The following is an 18,899-nucleotide window of genomic DNA, read 5'->3' on the forward strand; positions in this document are numbered from 1 at the left end:
ATCTCAACAGGTGGCTGCACTCGGCTCGAATGTGCAACCGCGCTGGCACACAGTCCCAAAACACTTGGCGCATGTGACTCGAGACCAAAACAGGAAGTAACTGTGAGCGATTACCATGGAAACGAACACGTAGTGGGAACCTTTCTAGCATTTTCTATTCAAAATGCTCTTTGTACATGACTACAATATTCTTCACTCTACATACATTATGAGGCAGTAACAAAATAATACTGAAAGAAAGTAATCAGATTACATTAACGCGTTACTTAGTTACGTATTAGTGACAAAACTGAAATTTGATCAGAGCTTTAAGAGAAAAGAAAAAATTTAGGCTTATTTATTTTATTTTATGTGCTCTGTTGGGTAGGTTCAGAACATCTCTCATGTTTAATGTGCACTTTGGACTTATTTTTGTTCATTTATGTTAGGCTTTCCTTATAATTAAAAAGTCAATGTTTGCATGATCTTCCAAATGTATTTCATTTGGTTGATTTTTGTTTAGGTATGGTAAGGTATCTTTTATTTAACAAAAAATAAGTACGGTAAATGTTTATATTATCTTCCATTTTAATACACTATGCATCCTATGTTATCAAGTAGGTAAATTGAGGTTTTGAATTTAGATGCAAGGAAATGAGGGAAAATAAATCAAGAGATGGAGGTTGGGGTTACTTGCTGTTTTTTAACTTTTATTTTGCAAATCATTGTATGCCTTTTCACCGCATGTGTAATGCAGTAGCCGGATGCATGTGTAAAACCAGTTTTGTGTGTGGGTGTTAATTGTATAACTATGTAAAAAAAAATGTTTTCTTTGCATTTCAGTGGCTTTAGGAGGTTTGACCCCCCCCCACCCCCCCAAAAAAAACAAAAATTTATTTAAAAAAAAAAGATTCTGGCTCCGTGGCAACCTTTATGTCAGGGAGTTCCGGCAAGAAATTCTAGCCACTTTCACCCCTGTGTATTGCTGACAGTTAAGAAATAAGTAAAGCATTATACATTGAACAGTACCTACAATATAATGTTGCATGCATATTTTTTTTCTAATATTACTTACAGTATATAGCTTTGCTTTCAATAAGGAGTTAATCAGACCACAAAGTGAAATTTAACAATGTTACTTCTGCCATGTTGAGTGTCGAATCTCAGCTTAATTCAATTGTAATTGTAATCCTGCATGTATTCATACACAATTATGTAAACCTGCTTAATATAGCAGGGTAAATTTCCCTATAGCCAGGGGTGCACATAATTTTTTTGCCCAGGTTCTCAGAGGAGGACCTGGAGATGTGACTTGGTCCTCATTGAGCTTGAGAGCCGACCCGCCTGATGCGATAAATTTATGACAAGCTTTACTTAGAGCCAATTAACTTTAATTAATTATATTAACAATTAATGCTTGATTAACATCAACTGGCACAACAAAATTGCCATTACTTTGAAGTGAAATGTAAAGAAATAAAAAGCACCAATTCAAAATAAAGGGCATTATGCGCCTCCCACATTAACTCCAAGCCTTTTTGAAAGTGGGAGGTCCTCCTCATAAGACCTCATTGAACGTGCATGTTTAGCTTTGTAAAATGCGAGCAAAAACACGTTTGTCAGTGCATGTCGCTGTTCATTACCTTTATTCCGCCCTATTCCGCCACCTGTCCATAGGGCGAGTGGGGTCCTGTTTGACATCGATAGTTTGCTTAATTGCCACATGCTCTCTGTTTTTTCCGTGCTTTTCAAAGTTTGGATGGCTGAAATTCTTTGACCCTCCATAAAATGCGCTGCTCTTATCGGCGACATTGGGATTCTCACGGCACATTTTGTACCGCATTTCCGTGCGAGCATCATTTGCTCCTAGCCATGGTACCTCCTGTAGCCACTTTTCAGCAAAAGTCCTTTTTTTTCGGTAGCTCCGGTGACTTCTCTGTCGTCTGTCTGTCTTTTGAAGGGGGTGGGGGAACACGGAAGTAATTACTCGGTGTGGCCTGCCTCTTCGACATTTTGAGAAGTTATTTTCTCGTGTCCGCCCCAAATACAGTGGTCAGCCATCGGTACGCAAAAGCGTATGGAAGCCGTTGAGAGCCAGTGCGTTTGTCTACGTCCAGTACGCATGCGCGCATGCGGACCACCTATGTGCACCCCTGTTCATAAGAAAAAAAAATGATTGAGGCATTTAATTTGTAAAATACATGTTAAAATCTTTGTCATTGGGATTGCTTTTTGCTTTAGCACATGACTTTTTTCTTCTTTCTTTCAAAAAGAAAGCTGGCCAATACGCGGGGTCTGAAAGGCAAAGTGTTGTTTTATTACCTTTAAATACCCGCTATTCTCGCGCGATCTTACAAATCCTCGCGTGAACTGATCGAGCCGCTCCACAGACGCGCTGCTCGTGAAACGCGTCCCATGGAAATTGTCGCCGAGCGTCACTGGTGCGTTATCGCGGCGGGATCGTTGACGCGACGTTAACGTTGCTGGTGTTACCGGCTTCACACGGCAAATTTTGGACCATATTTCCGCGCGAGCATCATTTGCTTCTAGCCATGGTACCTACTGCAGCCACTTTTCAGCAAAAGTCCTTTTTTTTCGGTAGCTCTGGTGACGTCTCTGCCGTCTGTCTGTCTTTTGACGGGGGTGGGGGAACACGGAAGTAATTACTCAGTGGGGCCTGCCTCTTTGACATTTTGAGAAGTTATTTTCTCGTGTCCGCCGCAAATACAGTGGTCAGCCATCGGTACGCAAAAGCGTATGGAAGCCGTTGAGGGCCAGCGCGTTTGTCTACGTCCGGTACGCATGGGCGCATGCGGACCACTTATGTGCACCCCTGCCTATAGCCAAGAACACCCATGCATTCATTTACTCTGATCAGTCTGCATCATTAATATCACATGACTGGTATTTATTATGTTTTACACAATGTGTTTAAGGAACATCATTTAAAAAGAAAACAAAATATTTCTCTTACAAATTGTTCTTATACAACAATATTCTGACATCTTTGGTCAAATTAAACCTTATGCATGATAGAAAAAAATTAAATTATCAAGTATATTATTGAAATCCATTAAATCCAATCTTAGCACAAAACCCTCAAATTTATAGTTACAGTAGTAAGCTCCCCTTTCCCTGGGAATAAAAAGCTTAGTTTGATAAATTAACACCATGTATTCTATAGCACCAATATAATTATGTGCACATCAATGAAATCATGTTTCAACACATTGAAAAAAAATAGAAAAGATGACGGGATTACTTCAATGCAAGGTTCATTAGAAACGGAAAGTGATAGAATGCTACATACATACAAAAACTTAAACATCGCAAAACACCAACGTGTTAAAAGTTCATCATTCATGTATTGATTATTTCCATACAGTCTTCTTTTTTTAATCTAGTATAGGTAACATAAATTTCTTTACTGGGTCTTGTCAATGCCAATCACAATCCCTAGCATGAAAGCTTGCAGTACAGCCAGTATCGCTAAGCTTTGTTAGATTAAAAACAAAACAAAACAAACAAACAAAAAAACCCCCACACATTTAGACAATTTGACACACATCTTGAAAATTTGACAAGAATCTAAAACAAAACTGCAGATCGGAATCATCTGTCAACAATTCAAATACAAATTTTTCTCAGTTTTTTGCAAATAAATTAAAAAAGCCACAGTTCTCTTAATGTGCTATCGAGTTCCTGTTGTTGTCAACACTGAGTCTGTATGGCTGTTCGTAGATGAATGTCGTGAGAGGCACAGGCAGGAAGCGAAGCGGGCAACAGGTTGCTGACAGGAAGCGAAGGGTCCAGGATACTGGCTTTCCTTTGGTATCAAAGGGGATGTAGGTAGTGTCCACTTGTGTGGTCTTAGGACACTTGACACTCACTTGAGTCCCCGTGGACCCAATAGCAGATTTGGGCATACTTGAGAGGCGTTATCCTCACTGCAACGTTGTAATCCTGCTGCAGCCCGTCACCATTAACATCCACCCACTGATGGCCAGAGAACACTCCGATGATCTTTCTCTTCCACTTTTTCTTGCCAGGCTCCTTAAGACGGATGTATACGCCAGAGCCGCTGGAACCAGGTTTGGCATCGCAGTACTGATATAACAAATCTTTGGACTCCTCAGACACAGAGCAGAACCTGTAAACGAGATTCCCCGGTCGGTCATCATCAAAACCAGAAAAGTGGATTCTTCCTGCTGGGAGTTTCTTGACTGAGGGAATCACACCCAAGTCCATGTGCTTGACTTTGGGGGCTCGTTTCAGCTCCAGAACCGCATAATCATAATCTGCTGTCAGTCCATCAGACACACCTTTGAACCAACCTTTAGGAACTTGTGTTTTCTTGACCCTGGTCCACCGAAAGGAAGGTTTCTCCACCTCCGCGCTGCGACGACTTCGGCTCTTTCTGCCTTTTCCTTTTCGGGTCGATCCTTTCTCCTCCACTTGCTTGACTTCTTCTTTAGCACTGTCCCCCTTTCTCTTTTTGCCTTTCCCTCGTCCTCCTCTTCCTTTGCCTCCTTTCCCTCTTCTAGATTTCTCCTTGAGAATGCCAACGCGAAGCTTCTGGACACCATCCAAATAATCCTTTCCGTCGTGGATGCAGTGGGCAGCAGTCAACACGTGTTTGGGTGACACCAGAACTCCTGAACATCCCGTGGAGATTTTGACAGTGGTGGAAAAGGGATATTTAGTGGAGAACTGCTTATCAGCAATAGTGAAGCGAGTGTCCGTGCCGTACACCTCTCTTTTGTGACGGGTCCTGGAGGAGTCGTTTCTAGACCAATCTGTCACCTCGCCGAGACCTTGCACTGACACAGAGGTGTACGTGCGTGTGCCATTCTCATAAACCGTCTCGTAGGACAGGAACTGTTCCAGTTCCTCCAGGGAGGGCAATGGCAGGCCGCGCTGGCACTCGATCCCGCAAGTTCCGCTCACTTCCGCTTTGGGATGAGCTGAAAAGTTGGGACTGCTCAGCGGCAGAGTGCGCCTTTTCCTTACCAGAGGCAAATTCCATTGAGGCCAAGTGTACTCGTCATCAACCGTTGTTGTCAGCTCAGCAGCGACAACGGACAGAAGCAACGTTGCCACTGGTAGGAGGACACACAGGTGTATAGGGCCCATTGTTAGTTTGGCCTGGCTCTGAAAAAGAAATAATGGGAAAAATGGTTAGTCTTGAAACATTCATTGATATTCGATTTCAGATTTGATTTATACATTGATCACAAAAATAACAGCAGACATCAGGTATGCTATGGCTCAAATGAATTAAGTAAATTGACAGTCATCAAAGAACCTGCAGCGATTAATACAGTTAACTCTTTCATGCACCATTTTTTTTAACCCTAATAGAGCATATACAGTGAAAAAAATAAGTATTTGAACACCCTACTATTTAGCAAGTACTCCCACTTAGAAATCATGGAGGAGTATCAGCATAAAGACAACTCTCCACCCCATACAATCAGTAAGTCTCAAATTTGTAACATGGTCAAGACCAATGAGACATCAGAGACAAAATTCTTCAACAATCACCCCAGAGCTACACGACAGGATTTGGAAAATGACCTGAAGAGCTGGGACCACCGTTTCCAATGTTACTGTTGGTAATGCACTAAGACGTCATGGTTTGAAATCATGCATGGCACCAAAGGTTCCCCTGCTTAAATCTGCACATGTCAAGGCCCGTCTTGAGTTTGCTTATGACCATTTGGATGATGCAGAGGAGCCACGGGAGCAAGTTTTGTGGTCGGATGAGAGTAAAATAGAATTTTTTTTGGTCATAACTCCACTGACCGTGTTTGGAGGAAGAATAATGATGTGTACTATCTCGCACCCTACTATGAAGCATGGGGGTGGTAGCATTATGCTTTGGGGGTGTTTTTCTGTGCATGGGACAGGACAAGTGCACTGCATTAAAGAGAGGATGACTGGGGCCCTGTGTCATGAGATTTGGGGGAACAACCTCTTTCCTTTAGTTAGATCATTGAAGATGGGCCGTGCTACCCTAAGCACACAGGCAGGAAAACCAAGGAGTGTCTCCATCAGAAGCATTACAAGGTTCTAGTGTGGCCTAGCCAGTTTCCAGACCTAAACCCAATAGAAAACCTTTGGAGGGAGCTCAAACTCCGTGATTCCCAGCGACAGCCAAGAAACCTGACTGATGGGTGGGCCAACATCCCCCCTTTAGTGTGTGCAAACCTAGTGAAAATCTACAAGAAACGTTTCCAGGTGTACAAATAATTATATGCATCTGTATCACACAAATAAATTGTTAAAAATCATACATTGTGATTTCTGGATTTTTCTTTTTATATTACCTCTCTCACAGTGGACATCCACCTACAATGAAAGTTTCAGATCCCTCCATGATTTCTAAGTGGGAGAACTTGCAAAATAGCAGGGTGTTCAAATATTTATTTTCTTCACTGTATTTATTTTGTCTAGCACCACCAATGGCACTGAAAGATGAGCATTCACTACCAGTCCTCCCAGTTTACGTAATTGAATTGGACGTATATGACCTTCAGTTGTTCGCAATGAGTTAAATACAGTGGTACCTCAACATGCGATCCTTTTGATATCCGACGTGATATCTCGACATGTGGCGACATGATCGAAATATGATGATTTATGACATCGCCGTAATTTCATGTTTTTTCCCACAAGACGAACGCACACATTGGAAAAATCAATGTGGGTCCCAAGAAGGTTAGTGCAGGTGGTGAAAAAAGAAAAAATGTACCACTGAAATTAAGATGGAAATGATAGAAAAATATGAGCGTGGTGTAAACTGGCTTGACAATATGGCCGGAATATTTCTACAATCTCGACGGTGTTACAGTCCGCGAATGCTGAGACCAAGATTGGACCCAAAAACAGACAACAGAAGGGAAGCGTTCGGGGATTTATTAATCACAATCAAAACAAACTCGCGAACGCGGAAAAAGTGGACTAACAAAAGGGGACCGTGACATACAGGTTGACGGGGATCAAAAAACGCGAAAACAGAGCAAAGGGCAGATAGCCAAAAAGACAAACAAAAATACACTCGATACCTGCACAAGGTAGAGGATCACAAAGCTAAGACGTCTGACGAACTAGATGACAAATACAGAGCGTCCCGAAAGCAGTATGTGCGAATGGCGACCAGCAAACTAATCTCTCGGCACCGTTGTGTTGGTTCGCCACCGTTTATATATTAGTGTTGATTAGCTGGAACTCGCTGCCGGTGTGACGTCATGAATGCTCCCACAGCTGGCTCTGAAACAAACAAAATCTAACCAGCAGCGCATCATGACAGACGGCCCTCGTCCTATCATTGTAACATCAGCAAGAAAGTCGCCACCTTCGTCAGGTTTTTTATCAGGTTTTTAATCATTTCTTTCGGAAGTTATAAAACACAACACGGCTACTGTTTGCCGTAGCCGACGCCAACAACAACATGGGGGGAAAAAAATTCCACTCTACCACACCTCTCTCTCGTCAGTCCATGTTGTTTTCAGGAACAGCACGCAAAACACAACAGGTACATTAGAACCCGATTCTGATAATAATAATCCTACTATTACTCCGATTTCTATTAACAATTTATTTGTTTTGCTATGTGTAGTTGCTATTTGTCATTGTACCAGCAGTATTTATTAAAGATTTAGCATAGGTTTTTGATCTGTGGAACGAATTAATCAAATTATAATGTATTCTTATGGGAAACTCCCAGTCGACATACGACCATTTCGACTTACAAACCAGGTCCTGGAACACATTAAATTCGTACGTAGAGGTACCACTGTACTATATAAAAAACTACTTTACATTTTAATTTAATTTACTTTCGTATTATTATCATTGTATTAATTTATAAATGTACTGTATAATAAATTAAATAATTCATATATAATAATAATAATAATTACTAATATTTCAGTTTCCCTATAAAGGGATCAAGGTTTTAAGTGTCAACTTTTAAATAGCTGTCCACTGCAGTGACCACTGTCCCTGAAAGGGTTACAAATACATACAAATTGAGAGCGCTTGCAAGCAGCTTCAGTTCTCCAGAACTCTCTTACACAATGACTAACTGGCTATGTTCCTGACGTCACCCATGAGGCAACACCCTTTAAAGGTACACACTTGTTACAGTTTTTCCCAATGTTTATATGTATACCGGTATGTACAGTATATATTCATACAGCCATTGAGGAAATTATTGGCGCACCTCTGGATTTTTTCCAGATAATACAGCATTTCCCACAGAAATTAATGCAATTACAAATGTTTTCAGTGTGAATCTGATTATTTCTTGGATGTGCATTGGAAAAACACAAAAAAACTGAAGACAAAAGCCAAAATGTACACAATTTTACAAAGAAAAGTCTGGGAAAAATTTTTGGCACCCTCAACTCAATATTTGGTTGCGCATCCTTTAGAAGAAATAACAGAAAGCTCTTGCTTCTTATAACCATCAACAAGTTACATGCACCTCTCAGATGGAATTTTGGACCACTCTTCTTTTGCAAACTGCTCCAGGTCTCTCAGATTTGAAGCGTGCCTATTTGCAACAGTAATTTTGAGATCTCTCCATAGTGTTCAATATGATTTAGATCCGGACTCATCAATGGCCACCTCAGAATTCTCCAGCGCTTTGTCTCCAACCATTTCTTGGTGCTATTTGAGGTAGGTTTTGGGTCATTGCCCTGTTGGAACACCTATGACCGCTGATGCAGGCCCAGTTTTCTGACACTACACTCAACATTCAGGGCAGAAACATTTTGATAAGCTCCATATTTCATGACTCTTTGCACATTGATAAGGCACCCAGTGCCAGAGGCAGCAAGACAACCCCAAAACATCATTGGACCTCCACCATGTTTGACTATAGGCACTGTGTTCTTTTCTTTGTAGGCCTTATTCTTTTTTCTAGCAAAATGATAAAAACTATGCTTCCTGCCTTTCAGATAGCTTTCTCTCACATATATTATACAAACATTATTCACTCCACACATCACATGTAAATGTAAAGTATTCTTGTTTTGCTTTTTCTACAAATTAGTTCGTATTGGCAGCACATGAATGTTTGAGTGTTGTGTATGTTTGGGGCACTAATTTTTACTTGGTAAAAGTAATCATCTCCCCCTGATGAACTCATCTAAGTATCCTTGAGCAAGATACTGAGCCCCACGTTGCTCCTAGTGCTGTGTCACCAGTAGGTAGATGAGGAGACAGTGTAAAGCGCTTTAAGGGCCTTAAAAGGTGGAAAGGCGCTATACAAGTGTAACACCATTTACCATATATACTCTTTTCACTGTTTCTTCATCCATATGGTTTAACATAGTAAACACATTTGCATTCATTTCAATGAGCAAAGCTGGTTAAACCAGCTCATAAGTCAAGATACAGCTGTTTAGCGTTTTAGTATTTCTTATGCGTCCACTTGATTGGAAATCCAAAGAAACAAAAAGTGCCAATTGCGTTGAAGTTGTGTATTTGCTGCTGGACAGAGCGTTGTCAAGGACAAAGATTTCTCACAGAACTTCTTCATTCACTTTTGTCTGAGTGGCACACATTTTTGTTAGATTATTATTAGTGTTGCACCAGTACATTTTTTTGGGCTCCCGATACTTTCCGACACTCAGTTGTATAGTATGGGCTGAAACCGCATTTTTTAAAAATAATATTTATTTAAGCATTCTTTTATTACTGAATTCTCAGGTGACTGTACAGTAATTACTATTGTGGCTTGTTCAAACAGTGCTTAACTTATTGTCCGCTACTGACAGAGCTAGACATCCAATTCATTTGAAGTGGCAGGGTTGCAGCGAATGAACAAAGCAGCAGAAGGATAATTGGACGCCACAAGACTGGGTGTCTATCATCTTCTTGGGTAGGGCAACCAGCGGCTGGAGGACAAAAAAACCCCCAAAAAAACATAGTACTCCCCAAAACCGATGACGTCATTTTGGTGCCATAATAATTAAGTGTTGGACCGATACTAGTATTGCTGGTTCATCTCAATCCATTTGTTATCTCTATCACGACCTTTTCAGGGATGCCGAGCAACTGGTCCCTAACCCGCTTACTTTGGATTGTTCCTAGGTATATCGATAGATAGAGACGCACAACCCTCCCACTACCAGGCAGGTTAGTTGAAAACACAGGGAACCAAACACAAAGCACGTCAAAGTAATCATATGCGCCAAGAGACCTCACTTCACACATAACACGAAACCGGAGTAAGATACAGTGAATTATTCCCATAATTTTATTTCAAAATGTCTGGACGAATGAAATTGTTTTTTTTCTGCCCTCCTTTTTCGCTCTGACCTCAATGTTCTTAATATGATTCTATAAATTTCATCATTATCATAATATGTTTGGTTTAAAATGTTGCCATCATTCTTCTGAGACTGACATTGAGTCTTCTGAACTGACAAGGAATGAATCATAATGGTAAATCTTTTTTATGTCAACTTTTATTTTCTTTAATATAATTTTCGGGATTTTTGTGCACACAGTTAAAATTATAACTTCCTTATTATAGTTAGTCACCAGATAGGATGACTTCTGTCTAGTCAACCTATCCTTTGTCCTGGCCCATGTGGCCGCCATGTAGTCTATGTATTCTATTCTGTGTTCTATGTTGTCCCTCCCATTTCTTTTATTTTCACCTGAATATAGACAAGTTTCCGAGGCACTTCCGCTTTACTTCTGCATGTCTGCAAGCAACTTCCGTTTTAGAATTTCTCCATCCAAAACATATTGTTCCAATATTATTAATCATCGAAATGACGTAAGAATTTTAACGTTGAAACAACATTATATGAGGGTGCAAAAGTGACATTGATTTTATCGATATAAGATCGACAGCAGAATGTTGATCCAACATCTTTTCAACGTCGGTCTGCTACCTGGGATCTCATCTACGTCTCATCGAGGTCGTGCTGAATCCATTTTTGTAGATTCCGTGGGTTCCTCTGGCTTGATTTTTCAGTTTTAATTTTGTCAACACACTGCTTACTTCAACCGCATTTCATGTTGTTCTTTCTCAAGCGGAAGTTCGCAGCAAACCTTTTCCAAGATGGCGCCGCCAATATTTCACTCAGGAAACTTGTCTATAGAGGGTTGCCATTACAGCAACCAGGACAACAGCTACCAACCTCCACAAAAGCTATATCAATTACATGCGTGTTCTTTTTAGCCAAGCTAGGTGTAGATAAACCTAGCTTGAATTCTAACAATAATGGTTATTTTTCTAAATTCAATACACTGATGGAATGGATAATGATGATATTGAATACTGTGGGATAGAAACACAGATGTGTATCAATATAAGGCGGAAAACACAGAAACGACTGAAAAAGCAGTTTCTGATCTTGCACTCCTCTTTAAAAGAAACTGCTGTATTTTAAGCTAAAACAACTGTTGTGTTCGATAGAACAATATGTCTATATGTTGCCATAGCAGATTCATGGCGCATTAAGCTCCCGAACTATTTTTAATTTGCCCGTTTTACCCTGAAAACCCCCGTTTACAGACGTCGCGCAACCGCTTTTGTTTCAACCCAGCCATAAAACGAAGGTAATTAATTATATTTATTATTCAAAATGTATGTCATTTTTAGCTTATAATCATTAAATGATGTCCCGTATTGGGTTAAAAAAAAAAAAAAAAAAACGACTTAAAAAAATTATTCACTCACATATTTTAAACTTTTAAGCAAATTATGTCACAATGAAAAAAATTGCGTCCATAAAAAAGTCACGGTTATCTACCTCATAACTATCACTTAATTGTATTTTTTTGTTACCATCGCATTTTCTTCGATATGTTAGATGATAAATAATCGATCCAAACAAAAAAAAAAACGTTTAAAAGGGTAAATATATGAAAAAGAAAATCTCGACCACTCCTTCACGTCTGCGATTTCTGCATCGCGACCCTTGTTATATGACCATGTTTCACCCATAATATCCCCCAAAAATCCAGCTGTGGCCATTCACAGTTGTGTCTTGACACTCAGTGATACATGCTACATGGAGTTTTTGGATCAAAACTAAGTAAGTACGCGATAATATTTCGTTAAAGTCATGGCGTCTGTAATTCTGTTCTCGCGTGCTCTCACCTCCAGATAGGGTTTTGCTGTTTAAAAACTTTTTTTTTTTTTTTCAGAAAATGCCCTCCAGTTCAAAAATGTTCTTCCCCCAGAAATTTGAGATTTTAAGCTTTCCAATGATGTATCACACATGCATATCGGACAATTTTGAAAGTTGGGGGTCTCTGGGCGGAACTTCAAATCACCTGAGTGTTTTCGGCCATAAATATGTCAGCTATAGTGTTCCAAATGTTTAATCTTCAACTTTTTTTTTTTTTAGTTTTGTTGTTGTTTTCATCAACAGTTGAATGACATTATGATGTTATGATAACGACAAAATAAATTGTAGTCTAGATCAAATTGACCTTATGACCACGTGTGGTTTCCTCAGCACCACTGTTTTCCCGTGTCAATAAGATTAATTAAGATATTTAATATCAATCAATGTTTTATGGACAGATTTTAAATTTTCTATTAATGGTAGGTTTGGGTAAGGTTTAAGATAAGTGTCCACTCAAAAATTAGTGGCTACTCTAAAATCAGCTTCATCTCTGGCCAGAGGGAGGCGGTGTGTTCCAGAGTTCTTTACAACCACTCATTTTGTCCACAGCGACTATGGTGGTTCAGCAGCACACCAGTTCTCCAGGTTTTTCTGCAAGCCTGCACTAAATGATTGGTAGCGTTATTCATAGTCTATGGAGACACGGTCGACTTGCTAAGTTGTTGCATCAGCTCTATGGTTAAGAGATTTTTATGTCGTTTGAGTCACAGCTGTGGTTAACATTGAGGTAAGGATGAACCGTGATTCTGAGAATGAGCTCAACAGTGGCCTGGAGGTTTGCCACAATGGTAAACCTTATGACCACGTCTGGTTTCCTCAGCACCACTGTTCTCCCGTGTCAATAAACGACATGACACGTGCACCATATGTTTTTATGCCTTGTGTTATGGCATCGATACAACCTTGATAACCCATGAAAGAAAAAGCAGCTTTGGATCCATGTTAGGCTTATACAGTTAACTTAATCCGTCAGAGGTTTTACTGCAAAGTCGGAAAATGTCATTTGGTGATCTCCGCTGTGGTTGTGAAGTCACGCAGACAACTTCCAAGCTCATGAAGAGAAAGTCGTTTGGATGCCGCTGCAGACAGTCTGATATCTGCACTTTCCAGCTGGAGGATAAACCTCCGGTGGTGTGCAGTGTGGTGTGGCTTGAGTTGAGTTGGACCAGGCGGCTGCCAAAAACACATTCCTTTTCAATTATATGGAAGTGCCGTATTACACCGAGCTGCAACTCAGCATCTGTGCTTTAATGTTTATTGATTAGATGAAATGAATCCACTAGCCAAACACACTCCCTGTGTCTTTGCAGGGTTGATACTAGTGTAGAAGTGCAGAAACAAATATATTTGGATTTTTAATTTTCTATATTATAAATAATGAAAATAAAATTACAGGTAATTTGGGGCTGTACCTTAACCTTCATAACAAAGGAGTAACATTTTTCCTTCCATCCAGCCATGCAGCCATCCATCCATCCACTGCTTAATATTAATGTATAGGTTTAGATCAGGTCAAAAAATGCAGAAAACGACTATACTTTCAAAAGCTGGCTAATGTGAAGCACTTAGTAAGATAGCATGCAAAAAAAACAAAAAAACAAAACAAAACAAAGGATATTAAAATAAGTCCCAAAAGTTGCACAACAGTCCTAATGATTCAGACTAAATGACCTTTGGTGTCTGTTCAACTTCACACTTTCTCTGCCAGATTCAAAAATCACAAAAATACTGGAAAGTCGGCAATAACTCAACAGGGTGGAAAATGACTGATATACTGCTTCCATGGCTCTTAGTCACACGAAGCCCTCACTTTTGAGGTCAATTTTTTTCCGCCCAAGTAAGCAGAGAAACTTTTGAGTGCCCTCTCCATCCTTCCAAACCTGAAACCATGTACACTTAGTGACCGACAGAGGGCAGAATTGCCTACAAGCGTCGCAAAAAGCGCGTCTACCTAGCGTTTAGAATGAAGTTCACCACATTCATTGCAATGGATGACTTCTTTAAATCGCTGTGACCCAACATCTCAATAAAACAAAATTAAAAAAGAAAAAAAAAAGAAAAACGTGATCTCTAGTTTCCATGGCGTTTTTACACAGTAAATACGATAAAATATATTGGATTACATTAGGTAAAGTCATCATAATATCATGCAAAAGACAAGAAAGGTGTACATGTAATAAATAGTACGCTTCGCATTGCTGAGTGGAATAAAATTTCAATAGCAAGAACTATAGCCTATGTCCAATGGCAATTGAAACAATTAGAAATATGTGAAAGTAGTTCAAATGTAAGATTTATAAACCAAAAAACAAACCAATAAAGGAGAAAAATAAAGCATTTGTCATACCTGCTTGCATCCAATTGATGGATATGACAAATCTGCAGTTTCTTGTTTGTTCTTCCTAAAAAATGCACAAGGGATGTCCTTTAGAAAAAAAAAATTAGAAGAAGTGGTTGTTACTTCATCCCAGGAGTCCTGGCATCAGCAGGACGACGGCTCCTCTCTCTTCATTACTCCTTCTAAGTGGCTGCAGAGAAACTTTCATGAAAGCACTTGATGCTGAAGAGGGAGGCAGGGAGGTGGGGGAGGCAAACACAATCTGAAAAAGATTTTTTCCCCCTCCTTTCCTCTCTCTGGTGACAAAACCTTCTGCTAACATGTGGGTGGAGCCAGAGCAAGTGGTCCAGGCATGTCACGGCGATGTGTTTAACAGCAGCCACCCAGAACAGGAGGTGTGCGGCCAGCAAAAGAAGACATACATAAGCATAATCAAGCCCTATTCTCTATCTGGGACTGTACAAGAATTGGTTCCACTGCTCTCAGAACAATAGCGTGTGGGTGCTGCATATCGGCATTCCTATATTCTCAATCATTCTCAATATCCACAACACTTTGTCGCCTGAATGAAGAGATACAACTGTTAGAGCAAAAAGCCTGCTAAACATTCTCTGTACTTACACACATCCATCTATGTGTAATTTTGCACAAATAACTCATCCATGAGCTTGATCTAATGAAATTCTGCTGACTAAATGCGAACATGTAATGTGAAATGCCTAAGAAAATTGAAAATGAAGCCCAGGAAGTGTTTTAAAACCCTGTAGTACTGGAGATTGCAAATTGAGGCTGGTTCAAAACAAAGCAATCTCCCGTTCACTTGCATTGTAAAAAGCCTGATTTCACTATCAAAACAAGCCTGTTTAAAGCCTGGAACAAACTTTTAATTTGGACTGTATGTTGTCACTACTTGTACTTGTACACTACTTGTACTTGCGGTGGAATCCCTGCTGTTCACACGTTTTTTTTTTTTATTATTCGGGAGGCGATGAGCGATGGCGAAATGCAAAAGTCAACGGCGTTAAGCTGAAAGTCAACACATGGGGCACGATGCGACTGCAGCGGCAAGCGACAGCGACACCCATTGCCCTCTGCCTGTATGTCATTGCTCATCTCTGATTGACTATGAATTTGCAGGGTGTTTCAAAGTTTCCGGTCTTTTCCAAGCGCCAACAACTTCCCATAGTGCTGCTTTTTCTATTTATGTCCCGGAATTGCTGCTAAGAGCTAAAATGATACGCTCCTCCATGTTGACAAAGTGTGGTGTGTGGATGTCCATTTCTAGGTTGGGCAGTGTCCTCACAGGTGATTTGTTAATAAATAAATCTATTGCTGATTGGTTGTAATGCCAAGCGACAGCGACAGAAATAGAACGATTTCCTATTTTCTTTCCTTTCGCGTCACTGGTCCACGTGTGCACGTGTACATGCGCAGAATTTCATGTGCACAAATGTCGCATGTCGCTTCGCCTCAAGAGGGTTGGCAATTCTCGCTTCGTCGCACTCGTTCCGTAGAAAATGTAATGAACGCGGGCAACATCGCCTCCTGTGTGTCTTGCCCCTAACTTTGCGACGAGGTGACAAATGCAGTGTATTCACCCAAATACCAATACAGACGAAAAACATGGCGGCTGTCATTGCGGTGCCCTGAACAGTGAAAAATGGGAGGCCGTGCAGCTAATGCTATGAGTGAAGTCACCAGGGGTTCGACTCATTTTTATTTATTTATTTATTTATTTATTTATTTTTTACAGTTGATTGAAATGTTATAGGCTGTCTAATTAATATATATATATTTTAACTCAGATGGTACTTCAATTCTAAAATGTCAAACCACTGCAATTTTAATTTCAGTAGACTTTAATTTTGCCTCTAATCGGACTATATTGTAAATACTAACATACGATACATGTAATCTGTAAAAACCCACTAGCGGATCTGAGACTGAAGGATGCACCTCATCTAGCCTTGGGTTACTTTGAGTATAAGAACACACTAAATTGGTCAGCAGCCAAAAACTGGCATGGAGACAACAATTTACATAAGCACATAGTTAGTTTTTAATGAAACCAGTGCTTCTCAAATATTGATTCCTCAAGGGAGACGCAGACCGATGCTGGGGGTGGTGCATGTGTCCTCGGGGAACATACTTTTTTGCCGTACCAGAACAAAGTGTACTTGCACATCCACTCAGTGGGTGGCAATGGCACTCTCATTTTCAGTATTCAGTATTTTTGAACCAAACAAGAGCACACAGCAAAGAGTACTGGAGATATCAAGAGCTAAAATGAGGGAATATGACGAAGTGAATGTAGCGTTTGGCTTTGACTTTTTGTCAGAGCAAGGAATTTGACCACTATTTGTTTTGGTGTGCAAAGGGTTAATGAGTGTGTGGGTGCGTCACTGTCACTCCGTCAACCTAATTAATACCACCTGTGACTACCTGGGAAGGTTTTAAATGAGGTAGGAAGAGAGGAGGCAGGGTGCCAATTTTCTGTTGACCGCCAGCATTTCATCTGCTACTATTCCATCCGATCGTTTTTTAGATCCCTCTCGTACGCTCATGTTTGATACGTTTATGTTTGGTTCACTCGGTTTTGTTTGTATTGAAGTTCTACATGATCACGGTGCACACTTTTGCGAAATATACTAGTAAAGCGTCACCACTTGAGCTCGAGCAGATGGGAAAGTGTCAAATCAAAGTTTGATACATGCAATCACATTAAGAAAAAAATAGACGAATGAACGCCATTGGATGACAGTCCTAGCCTCAAGCGAGTCTTCGTGGACGTGGCGCGTCTGACAGAGCCCCGCTCTCCCCTCTAAGTGAGTAATCAACACTCACACAATACTTTTAATACATCGAGAGACAAGGAAAGACCAGTCTGTTTACTGTGTCTAAAAATGTATGCAGCGGACAGCAAGAAGCCAATTCACTTGAGATGTCACTTAAAGACATTAAGCCCCAATTACATTGATAAGCTGCTTGATTATTTTTTCAGCGAAAACATGCCGAATATTGTCAACAATCGTCCGGTTTTGTCAGTGTTACATCAGTAAACCAGCGAGCGCTGTTAGCATCTTATAAGGTGGCATACCAAGTTGCTCAGTGCAAAATAACCCCACACCATAGCAAAGGAGCTGATACTGCCTACAGCAAAAATAAATACTGTCCCTCTGTCCAATGACACTGTCGTTTTTGTTCTATTAATTTTTGTTTTTTCAGTCAAATTGCTCGGCATAGCCTATTGTCCTCATGAGTTAATGTTGCTAATCAATTTAGATTTTTAAAAATTATTTATTGATTTTATTAAATTTTATTTTTCAGTATCAAAATGTCAAAAAATGTACCTTGAGTGTATTTTTACAGTTCGGATGTGACTTTTGTATTTTTATTTTTTTTAAATGCAGCAAGTATTTTCTGTTACACACAAAACAATATTCATAAAGTTATATTTTACTGTAAGTTGATCTATATTAAATTTGTTCCTTTAATATTAAAAAGGACACAATGTTATGCAGGGGTGTACTTATAATAATAATTACTTTTTTAGATAAATGATACTTTTTACAGTGGTGGCAGACAGTTTGAGGGGGGGAGCGCGAAACGTTGATTTCTTATTCCTTGTGTAACAAAAAATTTACAAACACTGAATTAAACCTACACAAACAGTGAAAACCCCACACAAGCACAATGAATACATGCAAAACAAAGATTCAGAATCCAAAATATCAGAACTCTCAAGAGGACGTGTTGTTTATTGCGACTTGCTGCCCTCCAGACCATTGTTTCATGTAGCTATCAACCATAGCACGGGTGATTATAGTTACCAACTAACTTTTTCTCATGAGAGAAAAGGCGTTGTCTGTTTAGCGTGGGGTGCCATTTTTTCTTTTCCTGTTGAATCCAGCTGCAGCCACTATATAAAGAAAGATGTGGGTATGTACCCTCAATTTATATCATAACTCTACTTATGTGATGGTTTATGTGGATACGGGGGCAGGTGCACCTAAAATGTGTGAGGTGTCTCCCAAATTTGTCTTGTTGGTACAGCTGGGTAAAGTACTTCATGGGATTTCACAAGATGAACCACATATAGCATGTACAGTATGACTGACATGTTGGACTTACTCCTGTGATTTGGTTTATTCAGCATTTACTGTTGCAGTTAGATTATTTTTATTAAGTTGCAGGCTGAAAATGTTGCGGCGCAATATGTGTGGTACATCTGGCATGAGACAAAATTAGGCTCCTATGATGTCATTTGTATTAGAAACTGACCTATATACTGTAGAAACCTTTCCTTGGCAGCGTAATTCCAACCCATCTGTTAATAATATTCCACCACTGATGATATCCGAGAGTATGTCTGTGTGTGTACAAATGCTTGAGAGAGGAATTAAGTGGTGAGGAAGACTTGG

At 39.9% G+C, this 18,899-nt stretch overlaps 1 protein-coding gene across 1 annotated transcript; it reads right to left on the reverse strand.

Annotated features, from left to right (window-relative positions):
• Positions 1 to 1,875: 1,875 nt before the first annotated feature.
• Positions 1,876 to 14,676, reverse strand: prss35 (serine protease 35). The gene is made up of 2 exons (XM_057834478.1): positions 14,488 to 14,676; positions 1,876 to 5,130 (listed from the first exon to the last, which is right to left on the reverse strand). The coding sequence occupies exon 2, from the start codon at positions 5,110 to 5,112 to the stop codon at positions 3,850 to 3,852; it is 1,263 nt and encodes a 420-aa protein (XP_057690461.1). The 5' UTR covers positions 5,113 to 5,130; positions 14,488 to 14,676; the 3' UTR covers positions 1,876 to 3,849.
• Positions 14,677 to 18,899: the final 4,223 nt, after the last annotated feature.

This window comes from Corythoichthys intestinalis, chromosome 4 (assembly GCF_030265065.1).
Source record: "Corythoichthys intestinalis isolate RoL2023-P3 chromosome 4, ASM3026506v1, whole genome shotgun sequence".
NCBI classification, from domain to species: domain Eukaryota; kingdom Metazoa; phylum Chordata; class Actinopteri; order Syngnathiformes; family Syngnathidae; genus Corythoichthys; species Corythoichthys intestinalis.